The 19,818-nt window shown below is 41.1% G+C and overlaps 1 protein-coding gene across 1 annotated transcript; it reads left to right on the plus strand.

Moving 5' to 3' along the window:
- The first annotated feature begins 1,729 nt into the window (after positions 1 to 1,729).
- On the plus strand, positions 1,730 to 19,266 carry LOC135073442 (transcription factor SPT20 homolog). Its single transcript, XM_063967624.1, has 18 exons — positions 1,730 to 1,918; positions 2,015 to 2,263; positions 3,035 to 3,190; positions 3,321 to 3,560; positions 3,905 to 4,126; positions 4,410 to 4,562; positions 4,818 to 5,127; positions 6,314 to 6,453; positions 6,561 to 6,643; positions 6,869 to 6,929; positions 7,441 to 7,659; positions 12,814 to 12,963; positions 13,438 to 13,570; positions 13,995 to 14,215; positions 14,623 to 14,763; positions 15,190 to 15,379; positions 17,214 to 17,402; positions 19,181 to 19,266. The coding sequence occupies exons 1-18, from the start codon at positions 1,883 to 1,885 to the stop codon at positions 19,264 to 19,266; spliced, it is 2,979 nt and encodes a 992-aa protein (XP_063823694.1). The 5' UTR covers positions 1,730 to 1,882.
- Positions 19,267 to 19,818: the final 552 nt, after the last annotated feature.

The following is a 19,818-nucleotide window of genomic DNA, read 5'->3' on the forward strand; positions in this document are numbered from 1 at the left end:
TCGATGACATTGACAGCGGGGCGCCATTTAAGAGTGCGTGCAACTTTGGGCACACTGACCGGAAGCGCGAAGTGCACGTGCAGTTTTACTCATACATAACGGTCAGCCGTAAGTTTCGGTTTTTCGATTGTTCGTCTAAAAAAGGACGTCCACAGCTGGACAAAGGCCCAAGAATTTCCACAACGACCGGTCCTACTCTGAATCGAATTCTTATAAAGAATCATCGTTTGACTATGGTTAATAAAATTAATCTTATTAAATAAGATCTAAACTTTTTTTAAATCGTAACTTTGGACCGTGCATTCATCAGAATGTGCCCTCATCTGTGATGTGCCCATGCGAATGATGCTGTGGAATATGCGAACAATAAGGTAAAGTGGCAGTATTTATTTTATTTGATATTAATCATGACGAGGGATTCCCTGCAGGTACTTTTATAGAAGTAATAATTACGTGCACTGTGCATAAAACGACACGACACTCCACACAGACACAGTTCTGTGGACTTATGGTAGGTAGGCCCATGAAGCTATAGATAAAAATGGAGGCCACACTCCTTGAAGCACAACCTATGTATCGCTATCTCGCTCTCTGTGGGCAGACTCTCTCTTTCTAAGTAAACAAAAAATATAAATTTGCTCAAAGTCAATCTTTATTCCTTGACATAGGTATCATTAAATGACAAGAACTGTGAAAAATGTTTACAATGATCCAATGTCGGAAATCACGAAATAAGCACTTACGCGTGGAATCTTAAGTGACTTCCGGGACACCACGTACTACCGCAACCACGCACTACAAAATTTTGCACCATTTGTTGTGAATTTCCTGTAAAAAATCTCAAACGAAATTAACTGCTTAATAAACAAAATAGTAAACAACCGCCATGATGAGCCGGATTGGGCCAATGTTGCCACATGGTACCGATTCCCCAGAAATTGGGATTGTAATTCCCTGATTCACCAACACATTAAACCTAAACGGCCGACAATTTTGTGATTTTTAATTCAACGAGGTAATCGTAGTTCAAATATTAAATTATTTATTTGTTTAACTTCTGATTTGGTTAGTGTATTGACTATTTCGAAGAATTTACTAGGAGATTTAAATAAGGAGATAGCAATACTACAGTCCACACTAAAAAGAGAGGTCGGCCCACAGAGAGCGAGATAGAGATAAGTAGGTATTTGACTCAAGTTTTTGTTCCAAGTCTGGCCTCCATTTTTATCTTTAGCTTCATGGGTATATAGGCCCGGTGTTCTGTGGGCCCATAGAGTAACTTGTGTATATGAGGCCCGGGCCCGGGCTGGCCCGGGCCACCCGGGCCCTTCAAAGCAAGTTTCCTTTGCTGGCGTTTATAAGTTTATAAAATTTTAAATAAAATACACTCCGTAGTTGAAAAAATGAAAAAAATACGTAGCTTGAGGATTTGGTGTATTCTTCAATAGTCGAAATTAGCTTTCTAGAGGTACATAAGTATTTTTCATCGCCAGTACCACCAGCACAAAGCAAATCCTTATCATTTATGAATGATAGCCTATTAATTAGTGAAACTGCATAAATCCTATTTGTAAAAGTAAGAACAAAAGCACTAGCATTTATTCATCCATTAAAAAAATATATGTTTAATTTTTCTACTGTATAGTCATTGATTCCTTTGCTATGGAGTATAGATAATTTGACCAAAAAATAAAATCCAGTTGTCAAAAATGTTGACGGACATTGGACATGTTATTTTACTGTCATGCAGTGTGAAACATAAATAAAGCTAAATAGTTTTTACAAAAATCATGACTTAATACTGAGGCCTAAACGAATAATATGAAATATTAGATTTGAAAATACAACCATCCATTAAATATTTGTTTTAATTAATGACATTATGGATGGTTTAATTCACGCGGCATTGGAGGCAGAGGTATTTCACTACTTTCTTCATTTTTAATTACATTTATTTTGCGAAGAAAACATTTGATCAGTGCATGTAATTGTGTTATTAAACCTTTTGTTTCAGTTAATACTTAATCGAGCGAAACATGTGAATTCTAACTCGTCACAATTTGACAGTGGTGTCCCAGACCATAAAATGACTTGGACTCATGATAAGATGCATCTGGCTGAGTCTGTTGATGAATCTAGAATGAAATTTCAAAGAAACTCTGTTGGCTCCAGTGCTTCTAAAGTGGAAAAGTTCGATTTGTTTAAGAAACTACATGAACTGTACACCGAGTTGAGTAGAGATGAAACGTCTCTGTCCAACTTTGTAAGTGCAATAATTAATGCTATTTATTAGCTTTTCAATCAGTTCTTAATTTGTATATTACTGGAATAAGAACCTCCAAGACATTTTAACCATATTGTTTGGTCTTGATATTTTTATTTATTTTGCACAGCAGTGTAATAGTAATATAAAAATAAAAGTTCAGTGAATGTATAAAATTAGTATTTCAAAGTTTACATAGAATTGTAAAAAAATATGATAAGTATCTTAATAACTGAAAATGAGGATGAAATAGAAATATTCCTATGAAATAATCCTCTTTTTGCTTATACACATCCAAATAAATTCTTAAAAAGTCAGTTGGATGTATTTTGTAATACAGCCCATTTTATGTTTGTTATAAGATTATGGTTTCACAAGGTTCCACTTGTAATAGTAATGTAATTAACTTTTTAATTTAAAATATTTGTTGTTGTTTCTAAGAATAATTTTATGTTATCTTACGAGGATGATAAGATAGACCACTCCCAGAACAGAACTTGAAGAAATTCTTGCAAATAATCATAAGTTTTGTCAAGTTGTTTGTGAAATTAAAATTAAAATTGAAAGTCCAAATGTAACATTTAAAACAAAATTGCTATTTATAATTGACTGAGCAGGTTGTGAATAGGTATATTATTATTTAATAATAATGTGTAAAAAAAAAAACTCAAATTTTTATATTTTATATTCCTCTGATTAAATTAATGATGTAATTAGTGTTAAGTATTGTCTAAGATCATTGGATGTTATATGACTTGTTTACCATTGCAGCAAGGGTTAAAGACTACATCAAATCTACTGGAAAAATTGTTAGCCACTTATAATCTCAATACTCTGATAATTAATTTATACCCTGGCAATAAAGGATATTCTCTGTCACTTAAAGTGAATGGCAATACACAGTATCTCCACCCACCTGATGCTAATGTAAGTATAATCACTTAAAAAGAAATTATCGTTATTTTTATTGAACTACTATTTCCAAAATACTGGTCAAAATTGAATATAATTTTATTTTTGATTAAATTTGAGTAATAAATGTACAATTTCTTTCCAGACCTCAGGAAACCAAGACGAAACGTTAATAGAAACTCCTCGGTGGCCTTACGAAGAAGAAGAACTATTGAGCTACATTGACAATGAAGAGTTGCCAGTGGTGTTGCTAGACTTATTGGAGTCTGAACACTCCTGCCTGTTTTACTCCGGGTGTATAATAGCACAAGTGCGAGACTATAGACAAGCCTACCCTAGTTTCTTATGTGATACACATCATGTCTTGTTAAGACCCACCAATCAGGTAAAAAGACAATCAGTTTATGACTAATTGATACACATTTGTAACGTTATAATACTAAGATCTAAATCATAGCTTCAGATTCATTATCTTCTTTATCATGAAGAATTAGAGTAGACAATTATTTGAACTAGTCATGTCAATGAAATCATCAATCATACTATCTTAGAGGAAGGTAACCATTGTGACATGGCCTTAAAATTACTTAGCCTGAATATGTCTTCTATAAACGCCATTGGCCTTTATTAATACAGAAATTATGTGGTCTCTTTCACTGAATTTTCTCACGCTGCAAAATCTGACGTCACGTCACGTAGCCTTTTCTAACTTACGTCATTCTGCCGCAGAGTATATTAACAGACGCGATGTGTATCGGCGGGCGGTGCGGTTGGGCGGGCGAGGATCGCAGCGCCCTAGAGGCAGTTGAGGCGGCGTTGGTTCACGCTGCGGCGCCTCCGCTATGCCTCGATCCTAGGCCTGCAGTAGGCCTGTTAGCGGCTCGCTTGCACGCCGCCCCTCGTCTATTCAACACGCCAAGAATAAGGCGGCAAGCGAAAAAATTCTCGCAGGTTGGTTTCTTTAACTTATCATTCATCATCTACGTGTTAAGGCGCTATTTTGTTACATGGTGCATGATAAGTACAACACGGTCGAGTTAACTGCGCACCTGGCAGCTGTGACGTCACATCGGTGCGGGTAAGTGGGGGAAAAGTCGCTTTCCAGCGAGGTGTGCAGTTAGCTCGATCGGGTCTTATCAGTTTTTTTTGTACAATTTTATAACATTAGGAATGTTTTGTGGTTGGTAAATTATGTTCTCTGGACTGTTATAACAAAATATTTTATTGTTTCAAGGTTGCTGTGAACAGGAAGAGAAAATTGGATCAATTCACTCACTATCACGGATTAGAGTTGCTCGAGCTAATACACAGGCAAAGGGCGAAAAATAGCCGGCAATCAGTACCTCACACTAGACTCACTTCTAAATACCCGAAGAAACCACCAGAGGTACACATATTTTCCATAATTATAGAACAAAGTATACAGGGTGTTAGGTAAACAGGTATATGAGCCGACACTAGCCCATGTTAACATATGCATATAAATGGTATGGTGAAGTCAGAAAGTTGATATCATTTTAATTATTTTAATTTTCATACAAATCTGATGTTATAAATTTTACCCATACCATTTACCTAACACCCTGTATAAATTTTTCAAATAAATTTACTATTTATTTATGTGTCATGTTTAATTCCACAGGTATTCAAGCCAATAGAGCCACCGAAAATGGATTCTCTTTCGCTAGCTATGCCTTCCGAGCTCACGGGTCCAATACGATTGGCGCGGGCCTATGAGCGTCCGCGACCAACTCCTGACTGCCAGCCCCAATTAGTTGAAGAGTACATTCTAGAAACCGAGAAGACTTCACCACACGCTGGCGCGGGCTTCTTCCACATAAAGCTCTCAATACTGCAGAGACCGTCCGATCAAGAGTTCCTGGGAGAGTTGTATGTGGACAGAGATCACGTTGAGGGCGAAAGAAATGGCGCCGCGTGTCGGTTTACCTTAGGTTTGTAAAGATTTAGGGCGTTCATATAACTATCCTCTCCTTGAGTTGTCTGGAAGAGATTGCTTCCTAATGATAACCTTTAACCGACGACGTGCGGTCTCACAGACCGCTCCGGTTTTTGAAATTTCTGGATTGCAATGTTCTACTTACTCCCGTGTCCCGAGCGTCTCAGTACCTTCGAGTTTAGTTGCCCAAACGCCATTACAGGTAGTGGTTACATTGATGAGGGCAGTTTTAATAAGATAATTCGATTTAAAGTTCAACAGCGGTCTGTGGGACCGCACGTCGCAGACTACGTGACATTTTTGTACCATACTAAAACTTGCGTTTTTGTTTTAGACGACTCATTTTTCGTAAAAATGATAGATCCTGGGCCAACACAACCTAGGAAAAGACATTTCCTAATGATATATTGATATTAGGACATACAATTTTGTAAAAGATGGTAGTCTGTAAAAATACCGCGAAACGGGTGGTAAAGCAAACAGTGACATGTATTCTAGGCTCTGATATGCCAAATCAGCCTGATTTCATTGCACCAGCTGCAAAAAAGACTCTACATTTCTACCTACCTAAATTGAAAACGAAATTATCTTACAGGTGTTACCTATGCATACCGAAAATGCTTGACATGCGCTAAAAAAAATGTCCTGATTTTGCCTAATGTTTACCCTTCGTCAAAAATTTTTTGTGCATGTAATGTACGTGTCATTTATTTTTCTTTTATTCATTATGTTCACTATATTAAGGAAGGAGTATAGTTTTTCTTACTTTGATTAAAATTTACAAGTTATATAGGTATTATTGAGCTCTAGTGTAATTTCAATGAAATTTAGGGTAAAAAAGTTTTAGCCACATTTAAATAAATACTATACATTGATTTTTCACAAATTATACGTATGTTAATACTATAATGTTCTCAAAAAATATAAAATCAGTATACTTTTTTACAAAAAATGATTACTTTTTGAGTAAACGGTATAGCGGTCCCACAGACCGCACGTCGCAGACGGCGTGACAAAAAAAACACGTCGTCGGTTAAAGGATAAGACCGCCTAAATTGTACCACTTCGATTTTATCTTTCTTTCTATTTATCAGTTTTGTGCGCTATGAAATAATATTTTTTATTGCATCTATAAAAAATATGAGATGACAGTTGAAACATTTTATTTATCAACTTTACAGGATCAAGAGTTCAAGCAAACAAGTACATACAACAGTTCACGGAGATATTTACAGAAGAAGGTCGTAAGTCAGTTAGGATAAAGCATATTGTGCCAGGACAGTTGCCAAGAGTCTCTTTCACTGGTGGCATGAGAGAACTGGTAAGTAACAATTTACAAGAGAATATGTGATGTATTCCTGGGTGTTAAGGTCGCATTTAGCGATCGGTAGAAATACGTTAATGTTTAAAAACTAATGTAATATACAGGGTCAGCAATTATTGCTGCAGCAAAGATCTTCAACCGCCACAAGTGCGACAGTTCAAACGCACGCCACAACTGTGCCGATCGTGTGAGTACAATATTTGTTTCCGGAAACCAAATCTACGGAAATTGTAATATAAATACATAACTCATAAAAATTTATTACCCGATTTAAATCTGTCTGCAATAAAATATAAATTTGCTATGCTCACCTAACATACACACAAATGAACACGGTGCTTAGATTAAGTATCACTTAACCTACAATATTTTCTTTAATAAGTTAGCAATAAAATTAAATGTTTGTCCACAGGACATCGGCAATAGCGGCAACTCCGAATACTCATACCAATGCGCGTCAGTTACCTATCCTGGTTAGTATACAAACAATTTCTCTTTACCTGATTAACAACAAAAACATATTTTTAAAGAATTTGAACCTTATTTTATCTTAATAAAGTTCAACATATGGTAGCAACGAAATACCCGTTCTTTGAACAAGCTAAATGCTCAATCAACTGACTAATAGTTTTCTGAAAAACATTTGGTGCCCTAAAAAGCGTCATTATTACCAGTGGCGGCGTAGCATGGGTTGGCACCCGGGGCGCCAGTGAGTACTAATCTGCGCGACTTGTGTCACCCCCTGATGCTTAGCACCCGGGGCGGACCGCGAATTTTCGAGTTATTTGGATTGGTTTTTTTATTTTTCAAAAACAACTTAAAATATTTTTTTATCTACATACTTGGTCATTCCTTACACTATCTTCTCATTATGTTTGGCACAGTTTTCTTCGGTCACAATATTTTTAAGACACCCTGTATTCAAACAATCGGTGGTAAGCACCACCACGGTAAGATCATAAATCTAACGATCGCTTATTCCAGCAGGCACAACTTCAGCAAGTAGGCAGCATAGGCACCGTGACTGCAGTCGGGAATGTAGTGGGCAGCGTGGGTGCTGTGGGCACCGTGACCAACGTGGCCAGCGTTGGCAGTGTGGGCAGCGTGGGCAGCGTGGGAAGCGTGGGCAGCATTGGCAGCGTTTCCGCCGAGTCTGCACTGAAGCAGCAACCGTCGCCGAGCACGCCGCGTTTGTCGCCGCAGGTAATAGGGTCAAAAAGCAAGAGTTTTAATTAGTCCGTCAGTTAACTTATCAAAAAATACTCTACACGTATTTTTCACTTTTTCAAACTAATGAAAATTGAAAGAGATAAAGCGCGCCAAAGTTCATAAGAAGAGGCCCGTGACGTCAATGCGTGCATAAAAGTGCCGCACGTTGTGACGTCGTGCGGAATTTCAACGCACCATAACTATGTAATTATTTGTTAGATTGACAAATAAAAATATATGTGTCCAATATTTTTTGATATTAAACATGACGGACTAAACTTTTTTAGGAAACTAGCCTATTATAATGTAACTCATAGAACCGTGTTGTCTACAACACTGGTGGGCATAGAGAAAAGTAATACATAGGAAATAGAGAACCCTCTCTGTCAAATTTTTGAACCTACTAATTGACAGCCTGGTGTTAAATTCCCTGTACTTTTTTTTTTTTTTTTTTTTTTTTTATGTGATAGGAGGCAAACGAGCAAACGGATCACCTGATGGTAAGTGATTACCGTCGCCCATAGACACCCGCAGACCCAGGGGCGTTACAGGTGCGTTGCCGGCCTTTAAGGTAAAGATACGCTCTCCTCTTGAAAGCTTGCAGGTCGTATCCGTCCGGAAACACCGCAGACGACAGTCCATTCCACAGTTTGGTTGTACGGGGCAGAAAGTTTCTAGAGAAACGTACTGTTGTGGACTGCCAACCATCTAAGTGCTGGGGGTGGAAGTGCTGTCGGGTAGATCGGTGGCGAAAAGTGGCGGCAGGAATAAGTCCGGATAATTCTTCGGAGCACTCCCCGTGATACATGCGATAGAATATGCACAGTGAGGATACATCTCTACGCAGCGCCAAGGGGTCAAGCCGATCCGAAATGTCCTGGCAGTCAACGATTCGAGCTGCTCTCCGTTCAATGCGGTCCAGAGGGAGAAGCTGGTACTGGGGTGCACCTGCCCAAAGATGAGAACAGTATTCCATATGAGGCCGAACCTGCGCCTTGTAAAGTTGCAGACGATGGGCTGGAGTGAAATACCGTCTCGATCTATTGAGCACACCAAGCTTCTTCGAGGCTAATTTAGCCTTACCCTCTAAATGACCACGGAACTGGACTTCGCTCGATATGTCGACACCAAGGATTCCGATATTGGCTGAGGCAGTTAGGGGAGTGCTCTCGAAACAGCGGGATACGACAAACGGCAACTTTTTGGCGGTGAACGCGCAAACTTGTGTCTTTGTAGGGTTAAATTGGACCAAATTGCGTCGACCCCAGTCTGAGACCTCCTTCAAGGAGGTTTCAATGTCGGACACAAGTTTGTTACGGCTCTCAAGGACGTTCTCCCGAGAGATATTTGCGCGGCCGGTATAAGCGGCATCAACCGTGCTGTCGTCCGCATAGCAATGAATGCCGCTAATTTGCAGCATATCATTGATATGCAGAAGGAAGAGCGTAGGCGATAGCACACAGCCTTGGGGGACACCAGCATTCACAGACATAGAGTCTGAGCATTTACTGTCGACAACGACCTTAATGCTTCTGTCTGCTAAAAAGCTGGCGACCCATCCGCATAATTTCTCGGGAAGCCCATAGGAAGGGAGCTTCGAAAGAAGCGCTTTGTGCCAAACCCGATCGAAGGCCTTCGCCATATCCAAACTGACCGCCAATGCTTCCCCCTTAGTCTCGATCGCCTGTGCCCAACAATGTGTCAAGTAGACCAGAAGATCACCAGCCGAGCGACCTCCACGGAAACCGTACTGTCGGTCACTTAGCAACTGGTGGGCCTCTAGGTACCGAAGGAGCTGGCTGTTGATAATGGATTCCATTATCTTCGAGAACAAGGAGGTGATTGCTATCGGCCTATAGTTGGACGGATTTGAGCGGTCACCTTTTTTAGGGATCGGGTGCGATCCATGAGGTCGGGACTATGCCAGAGAGGTAGGAGAGCCGAAAAAGGCGCGTTAAAACCGGTGCTAACTCTGGAGCGCACGTCCTCAGCACGATAGGAGGGATTCCATCGGGCCCACTCGACTTATGGATATCCAGGGAAAATAGAGCCAGGCGTACTGAGCTTTGGTGGAACCGGATATCCGGCATACAGCTCTCACACCTTGGTATAATCGGTGGCTCATGTCCCCCGTCATCCAGTGTCGAGTTGGACGCAAAGAGTTTGCCCAGAAGATCGGCTTTCTCCTTTGCATCGTGGGCCAACGAACCGTTTCCCATGTGCAGGGGTGGAAATGATGGCGTGCAGAAATTTCCTTGGATAGCTTTGGCAAGAGACCAGAACGCACGAGTTCCAGAAGGAAGACGCTCTAGCTTCCCACCAATTCTACCAATGTGCTCCGACTTCGCCCTTGCAATGACTCTTTTGAAAGACCTAGAGGCAAAGTTAAACTCCTTTTTTAATGCGCTGGTGTTTTCATCCCGTAGCCTCGCTGCATTTGCCCAGGCTTGGTAGGATTCCTGCTTCCGGCGTAAAACCTTTTTGCAGGATTGACTAAACCAAGGCTGAGATTTGCCACCAATGGGAACAACAGAAGACGGTATGAAAAGTTCCATACCCTGCAGCACCACATCAGTAACAAGATCAGCAACGACGCTGGGATCATCCTGCGTGAAGCAAACCTGCCTCCAGGGGTAAGATGCGAAGAAGGACCGCATCTCATCCCAGTCTGCTGACCTGTAGTGCCACACGCGGCGACTGCATGCAACTCGTGGTCGCGGCGAGCACGTGAGTGGCACCGTACTCCGGATAAGGCAATGGTCCGAGGAGCCCAGAGGGGCGCCAACGGATAGCTGATAGCCATCCGGATGGGAAGTCAGCAGAAGGTCTAACAGTGAAGGTTCTTGGCTCTCTACATCTGGGATTCGCGTGGGCGTAGTAACCAGTTGTGTCAAGCCATATGCGAAGGCGAAGTCGTGAACAGATCTCCCTGCATGATCGGTTTTGCTCGATCCGAGCCATTCGGTGTGATGGGCGTTGAAATCGCCAAGTATCACGATCTCTGCAGAGGGGATCTGCTGCTGCACTGATTCTGCAGCCATTTGGACGTGCTCAATGAGTCGGTCAGTTTCGGCATCACCGCTATGGGACCTATAGAGGCAGGCGTAGACGCGGGGGTGGTCATCGCTGTCTACGCGGAGCCATAAGGTGGAGAGGTCCCTGCTTTCGAGGTGGCTGAGGCGTCGAGAACTGATATTGCCCCCTACGTACACGCACACCCCGGCCCTAGGCACAAAGGCATGTTCCAGTTTATACCCAGGGTAGGAGAGATAAGATGTGTCCGCAGGAGACGATATCTGAGTCTCGGTTAAGAAAAGCAAGGCCGGCTTTGCTGTCTCAAGGTGGTGGTGAACAGCATTGAGGTTAGAGTGTAAGCCCCTGATATTGCAAAAGTCCACGGCCAGCGTGGCAGGGGGTGCCATGGTAAATTTGCTCTTGCCCCAGGTGTTGAGCGCGGTTTTGCCCTCCCCAGAGTACGAGGGGCGGCCTGGGCATCCACGCTCAGGTGTGTTGTGTCCTGAGCATGGATGTCCAGGGAGGGATTCTCCAACGCTAACGCAGCTGGTACCCTCCTGGGGTAAAATAGTTTTTAACTGCGCTATCATTAGGAGGTGGGGAGGGGGGGGGGGGGTGGGCCTCCGGTACCCTCACTCACTCGGCGAAACACAACACAAGTGCTGCTTCACGCCGGTTTTCTGTGAGGCCGTGGTATCACTCCGGTCGAGCCGGCCCATTCGTGCCGAAGCATGGCTCTCCCACGGTTAAAACGTACTTAACCTACGTACGTAACGCTCACATACATACATAGTACACGCACACATACATACATAAAGTCCACGCACACATACACACAGTTCACGCACACATAGGCCCTCATAACCTTCAAAGAATTATTGTTTTTATGATGTACAATGTAGAATTTTTTCAAATCCATTATTTTGAAAATATTTATCTTTATGGTGTACGTATTGTATTATTTTCAAAACAATGGATTTGGAAAAATTCAACATTGCACATGGAAATGCAAATAAGTAAACAAAAACTTATGAATTTAATAATTTTACTTTATTTATGAACACACATAATATTATACACCAAAAGCGTCTTTTCGCAAAGTTTTCAACAACACTAAAAAAGCATTTGCACATTGAGAAAACTCAGATCACTTGTGAACATAACAGAAAGTTTCTTCGCGATTCACGAAGGAACGAACAAAACTCCGATGAACCAGAACAGCAGCAGGTACGAAGGAATGAACTTGAATTTGACTCGACGGCTCTTCAATACTTTAATAGGGCCACAGAATACTTAAATGATGGCTAAGAAAACAAGAATGCATTTCAATGCATTTAACATAACAAAAACAACACCGGCCATTTTGGAGGAAAAACAAAGTTGCCATATGTTAAATAGTAATTTCTACTACTCTATTATGTAAATTATAACAAAAATGTCAATGTTCAGTTTTAAATTAAAACAAATTAATTTCATTTAAAAAAAGTTTTCACATTGTAATTAACAATATTCTCAAATATATTTTAATTAAGAAAAAAATGAAAATATGAAGGAAACAGGAGCAGCGACATCTAGAGCGTTTTAGGGTAGTTAAAAAGTATTTGAATTTATTCACCGATGTCGCTGTTTGGAAGCAAGTTTCACTTCGATGACCGTTGTATGGAAGTTTCCACACCCTGCTGGTGGGTATTACTTTTATTTCGAGGGAATCTACTGACTTCATTATCAAAAGACTGCCCTTGCCTACATATTGTAGGGTGTAGGTAAAACGTTAATTATTTCATCATTGGTTATCTGCCTAGTCCTTGAAGTATGTACAAGATAGGTTGAAGAACTCCGCTAACACATTCATTATTATCGACCAACAAATGTCAATAAATGTAGGCCGGAGTATAGCTTAGCCGCAAATAGCTTTGGTAGGATTATGTGCTATGCCTAAAGCTAAAGGTTTTTCAAAACTTCATAACCATTCTTCAGCAGTAACAGTGACGTTATTGGTCTATTTTTTTATCTTTTATAAATTATGATTATCTATTCAATCACTCATCCTTTGTAGTTGGGTTTCAATAAATCTCAAACTGTACATCCTTACTATAGTCCCGGTTTTATAAATGGTTTATTTCTTCTTCCCAGGTTCACGACATGCATTCGTCGCAGGCGTCGACAAACCAGCTGCTCGCGCAACAGTTAACGAACCCGCCGCAGCCGCTGAATCCACAGAAGATGCAGTCAGCTATCATACATATTCAGCATCCACTCATATCCACCGCTGGCACCTCACAGGTATAGTATTGTATGGTGAAGATAGTAACATTTGGACTTTATGAGCCGCCTAAGGTCCGAATAGGCTCCGAAGCACGGAATCATTGGTTTTCCGATAGATTGAATAAGCCTTTACAGGAAACGAATTTCTTTGTTACAAAATTTAAGGCTGAGTTCCACCACCTAACTTTAACTATAACCGATAACCGGTGTTTTTTGTATGGAATGTGACAGATTTTTGACGCTTGTAATAGTTAAACTAAGATGGTGCAACCCAGCCTTAGACTAAAGATTTATACGTCAGTTTTGTCAAAACAGTTCAATATTACGAGTATCACATCATCAATCCATCGCATTTAAGTTTGTAATACTTTGGTTAATTTATGAATTGACTGAAAACTATTAGTTTTATAAGTTCCACTCATAAAGCTAAAGCATGCGTATGCTGTAGCCATAGCATATAGGTAAGTCGAGTAATATCTTTGAACATTGCAGGTACAAAATATCCAGTACACAAGCAGTACAACGGGCCAACAAAAGGCTACAATCACAAAGCCACGGACGACGAATCCCGCTATAAGCGCGCTCGTCACCAGCCTTATGAATTCAGCACAACAGTTTCAGCAAGGTAAGCAGGAAAATATACTCTATGTTAATTATACAGAACACTACCTTCGGTCCATGTCATAGTTTTTTCTATTGATAGAGCAATACATGTTGGATGCTTATCAGATTTTCAGTAGGAATTTAGTATGGTTGACAGTAAATGAGATAAATCCCACTTGTTACAACTACAGAACATGCCACAAAGTTTATCTTGATCATATACCATCGTCTAGTAAATATTACTTAACACCAAAGATCGTGTCAACCATTATGGTTTGCACGTAAATTTCTCACATAAATATTCTTTATTAGTAGGCCCTTTTCAGAATCAGCACTTATACGCGTCCTAAATAAAGCTAGCCATACCTATCTTTATTTGTTTATTTAGCGCCATCTATTATCCAGCTAAGAAAGGCTTATTCTACGTGCTTAAACATGTTTTACAGCAAACGCGAACGCAGCAAAGACATCAGTAACCACAGCAGGCGGCAACAACGCCACGATATTGAACCTTCTGAACAGTGCGCCGGCGGCCATGACGCATGCTACGTCATCGGCGGACAACACTATCGACGCCCACAAGTTGCTAGGCCGAGTATCAATAGCTGGGGCCCGGCTTATAGCAGCAACTACTGCCTCGCATACCCTTCCCACTTATACTCAGCAGGTAAGACTTAAATACCAGGTACACTGGCTTATGACGTCATATAAATCAGCGCGATTTAAAACAATATTCTATGTGATTTTATAGAAAATATTGGATTTTATCTGGCACTTAATAGTAGCCATTAAAATTTGGTTAGTTGTCATAGATAGACATCTGTTATTCTTAAGTTGGCAGCACGGCTGCAATGCCAACCTACCGACCTATTATCTCGTAAAGTATAGATTACGAGCGTCTGGTATAATGAAAGCTAACAGTAGCTTAACGTCATTATATTTTTGTGTACATGAATCAAATTACATACATTATGAAGATTACACGCGATAGATTAGCTATCAAGCATTTTACAACACCCTAACAAACTTATTATGTATGGATATAAAGACTAAACAAAACCACCTGTGTTACAGGGAGTCGGTGTCCAAGTAATGAGCGGGTTCACGCGCGACAACGACCAGACAAACGTGTCGTCTAGCGAGAGCGCGTTGCTCGAACGGCTTATAGGGAACGAGCCGTCTGGCTCGCAGCCACAACCTGTTTGCCACTTACAGGTAAACTAATTACAGTTCAAAATAGCCTAGCAATTATATTACCTAAATGTAAAGTTACTAAAATACCACGAAATATTACCACCATTAAAGTCTTTTTCATGCTATGTGTGCCTATGTAAAGTGTGTGAACTTTTGAAGTCTTTTTTAGGCTTTGTATTTGAAGAATACAGGACGTAATGATTTAAATTAATTGTATTTAGAGATAGGGTGCAATTTATTATGACCATAATTTTCGAGGTTTCGACTTTGCTATTAGAACAGCGTTTGTGATTCTTTGGAATCCTTAGTACTAGTTTTTAGATGTTCACAGTTAAACTTAAAAAGAAAAAAAAATGGCATATCGTGCTTATCAAATAATGATACTTTAGGCATTGATAGAGTGCGACACTATTAAAAAACCTCACCTAAACTGCACCTTATTTCCAGGGCTTAAGCTTAGCATCGCTACAAGGGCTGCAAGGTCTGCAGAATGTTCAAGTGCAAATCCCCGGGTTCTCGGCGCCTATATCTTTATCGCTGAACGTATCGGGCGCTCCCAGTGGATTGCTGGTGTCGGTGCCGCCTACCACGTCTGTTGTGCTGGCTAACCAGCCTTCTGTGCTGTCGCTGCCTATCGGTAAGACTCAATTTTTCGCTTTCCCCATGCATAGAATTTGCCACGGGCCTCGGATGATGCATCCACGGCTTATCATACATGGTCAGGGCTCCGCGATCGAGGAGGCCCTCGTCTGTTCTCATAAAAGATCTTTTCCCAGATGAGAAGGGCTACCCAAGATCCTTATGTGCCCAGGGTAGTAGTAGGTTAAAGACGGCCCTGGACATAAGCTTAGTGTAAAACAACCTTCGTTGGTCTCGCGGCACATGACGTGAGTCGGTCAAACGATTGACATTCACTTACTCATTACAGCACCGCAGTTCATATTGGGTGGTCTTAGGGTGCCTTCAAATTAGAGCCAAGAAGAAGCGCTATACTGTGGCGGGCTTGCCGCGCATCGCGTTTGTCACGGCACTGGCGCTGTGATTCTAGTTTGAAGGCGCCTTTCTTCTTCTTTTTTGATGATGTTGATACACGTCGAGGTCGACTTGATTTGTGCCATTTTCAAGTACACTCAGCGGCACGGAATTTGGCCCAAGCCTAAACACCCAGATAACTCCATCCTTCTTCTTATTGTGTGCTCACTGATATTCACTGGGCTTGCTGTTTGTAAACGCTGGCGTATCTCAAACGTAGTGAGAACCCGATTTCTTGCTATTGCAAGCACGATAATCGGGTCATCGCGCGCTGATTTACACCTTAATTCCTGACTTCTGGATCTTCTTGTGTAAAAGGCGGTCTGGTCATGCCTTTTTAACGTGTATCTTAAGTTTGTACGCCATAAATTGAAAGTTTCAGCCATCTCCCGCTTCATACGCCCTTGACTTCTAAGCAACACTATTTGAGCAACTTGAGCTGGAGTAATGGGCATTATTCTCAAATTATGGAAACGAGAATAACCCTAAGATTAATTTAAAAACAAAAAACCAAACGCCAAACCCTTACAACATTTAATATCGAATTTAAACTTACCCGTACTCTTTACGCTCCAACAACGAAATGCGTTTCTAGGGTCAAAAAAGTTAAACAGACGCATTTTTTTAGAAATCTAGCCTCTTAAATTAACAAAAACAAATGTTCTGTTAACAAGTCACACGAAACTTAGGTATACAACACCAATTTGGACTCAAATCTGGTTGTTTAGGCTTTTGCCAAATTCCGTGCCGCTGAGTGTATATAAGTGATACGAGTTATAAAATGAGATCAAGTAATGATATAATGAAGGATGATAGATGATACCCCTTTCCACCCTTTGAGTCTCAGAAAAGTTGTCCTATGGACAACTTGAGAGGACCAGAAGAATCACGATGCACTGTTTTGCTTCACTTGCCCACACTCATGCACGTTCACGAACACTTAATGGTTAATAATCCACCATTATTACTACACCATTATTATTAATAGTCGCCCAAACACGAATTTGAGGAAATAAAACAAAACCGCTAACATGACGCTTCAGATTCCCGCCTAGAAGTCCGAAGACGCCTTTAACGCCACGGGTCTTTTTAATGAGGGCTATCGTTTTAGCGCTCACCAGTTAGCGCCACTGTAGAGTAAGGTCCTGTCACTTGCTAGTAGCGAAGACAGTGGCGCCAACTTGTGAGCGCTAAAGTGGTAGGAGGACTATCGTATTTGCACTCATCAAGATGGCGCCACTGTAGAGTAAGGTCCTGTCACTTGCTAGTAGCGAAGACAGTGGCGCCTACTTGTGAGCGCTAAAGTGGTAGGAGGACTATCGTATTTGCACTCATCAAGATGGCGCCACTGTAGAGTAAGGCTGTCAATCGCCAGGGGTGCCAACTGTTAAGTATAAAAACGATAGCCCTCATTGACGTTCACTTGTTTTTCATTCCAGCCCAGCTGATGTCGGGCGGCGTCAAGGGCGCGGTCCGCGGCGGCTCCGTGCAGGTGGTGCGTGGCACGCGCGCGCCGCGGCCGGTGACGCGTCTGGCGGGCGTGGCGCCGGCCGCGCGCCCGCACGCGCTCGCGCCGCTACAGCCCGCCGCGCCGCACGCGCACCACGCGCCGCATGCGCAGCCCGCCGGTAAGTATCATACACCAGTCTTATGCCTGTTTTCACCATCAATGCCTAATTTTTAAGTGAAAACAAAAAGACAATGCCGGAAATTGGCGTCTTCTTTTTTTCGCGCGGCAATTACAAAATAGTGTAATAAACCAAACTTACTATGACATGTATACCTCTAAACTCAGTCTGAACTGAGTTACGAGCATTAGAAGTTTGATGATTTTCATACTAGATTTGCTTTTTGCGCGCAAGTTTTGTAAGAAATTGCAACAAAATAGTGACATTGTATGTGTAAACAAACAATACCATCCATTAAAGGCTCCAGACATCGGTATGCAGCAGAATCAGCGCAATAAAAAAATAGTGCAATATTTTGTTGCAATTTCTTACAAAACTTGCGCGCAAAAAGCAAATCTAGTATGAAAATCATCAAACTTCTAATGCTCGTAACTCAGTTCAGGCTGAGTTTAAAGGTATACATGCCATAGTAAGTTTGGTTTATTACACTATTTTGTAATCAAAAAACAAAGTTTGGTCGATGGCCGCGCGAAAAAAAAAAGACGCCACCTTCCATACAAAATCTGGCATTGCCATTATTCTGTTATATGTTACCATAGGAGTCACTTAAAAATTAAGGATTGATGGTGAAAACGGGCATTATTCACGTAAAACAGGGTACTCATCTAGCCGTGTAGCGTGTAATGTATCAGATACTGCATCAAGTGAGTACTAAGGCACGAGCCCGCTGCGAGCTGCTCGCGCGTGGTTCGCAGGGAGATCGCAGCGACCCGCCGAGTGGCGGTATCACTGCGAGCACAAAGGCGGCTCGATGCACAGCCAGATACGCGATGACCGTGGACGAACCGTACTCACTTGAAGGTTGGTTACGTTACATGCTACGTTACGTGCTACATGGCAGGTGAGTAACCTGACAAAGATAGACCAGTGTTCCGCAAACTTTTTGTGTTCAGTGTGGTCAAACTAATTCTTTTGGAGGTACACCACAAATTGAAATCAGTTTTTAAGTAATTACCTTTATTATACTCGGCGCAAAGACTCGTGGCAGGCGGTGTCATAATAAAACAGTGCATATCACGTTTCCTCTTGCACTCACACTGGTTATGGGTGACGTCACATAGAGGCAGACATAGCGTTGTTCATAATACGTAATAATTAATAAAATTTTGGCGAGTGTGCAAGTGCATCTCTGTTTAAAAAATTGACCGCCTGACACGAGTCTGCGTCGAGTATAATCTTACCCTTCGTAAGACTACCACAGATTAGCTTGTCCAGCCAAGCTAGGATGTGTTCCGTGATAAAATCTTTTAGATGTTATTTTTTTAGACGACAAATGTATAGGGTTATCGCGTAAAATCGATAAAATGGCGCGATAAAAACTTATCGTGATGCGGATCCTAGGCCTATACTGATCATGTCGACAACTTTTTCTCGTACCGGAGGCAATAACGGTGTCCCTAGTAGATCGACTGTAGGTAGGAAAGATCCGCTAGATGGCGGGACGTGGATGTGGGGTCTGACTGCTGCGTGATTGGTGGATTTTGACATATCTGTCAATGTCATGTCAAAAATAACTAATCATGCAGCATTTGGATCTCGCGTCTACGTATTGCGCGGATTTTTCATTCGCGATTCGGTGTTACCAGATCTGTCGTCAACAACGAGAGTCACGGTATGTACCACATCACTAGCATTCGAGCTAACGTCATTAACTGTTGTATATTTACGTTTTTTTAATTTTACGTATTATTCTACAGTTAACAAAACTGTCGTTGCAGGTACGACGCAATTCATCACCCAGGCGCAGGCGCAAGTGCTGAACGCGCACCAGGTGAGGCGGAAATCTAACACGGACAGTTCATAGTGAACGCTGACCGTAGCTCACTGCCGCTCTAGTGAAATAATGTAAATAAACCATAGGTAAATTATTATCGTAGGCGTAATACAATTACAGTAACCGTATATGGAGCAACGACAATTTAATACGCTGTAACCGACTACAGGACTAACCACGTAAAGACTACCACGTTGCATGTTGAACTTTTTTATCATTGATTACAAAATATTCTTTGGTCAATACCGAAATTGATAGTAGATTACGATATGTATTTTCTTACAATGAACTTAGTTTTGTTTTTAATCATGTAATGTTACGAACTATATTGTTTATGTATACGTTTCACAATCATGTATTTTTTTATTTTATTTGAAGGTCACAAATTATAAATATCAACATGTAAATTAATTTTACTTCAGCTGACATTAGAGGTATTCGCATCATGACATGAAATTGTGACTAAATTTAAAGTGTTATACGTATTTAGTGAAGTAAAGATGTTGAGAGATACCAATATATTATGACTAGTGAAGATTTTTATTTGTTGTTAGGAATGTGGTCTGTAAATATAATTGTTAA

The sequence above is a fragment of the Ostrinia nubilalis genome, chromosome 7 (genome assembly GCF_963855985.1).
Source record: "Ostrinia nubilalis chromosome 7, ilOstNubi1.1, whole genome shotgun sequence".
NCBI classification, from domain to species: domain Eukaryota; kingdom Metazoa; phylum Arthropoda; class Insecta; order Lepidoptera; family Crambidae; genus Ostrinia; species Ostrinia nubilalis.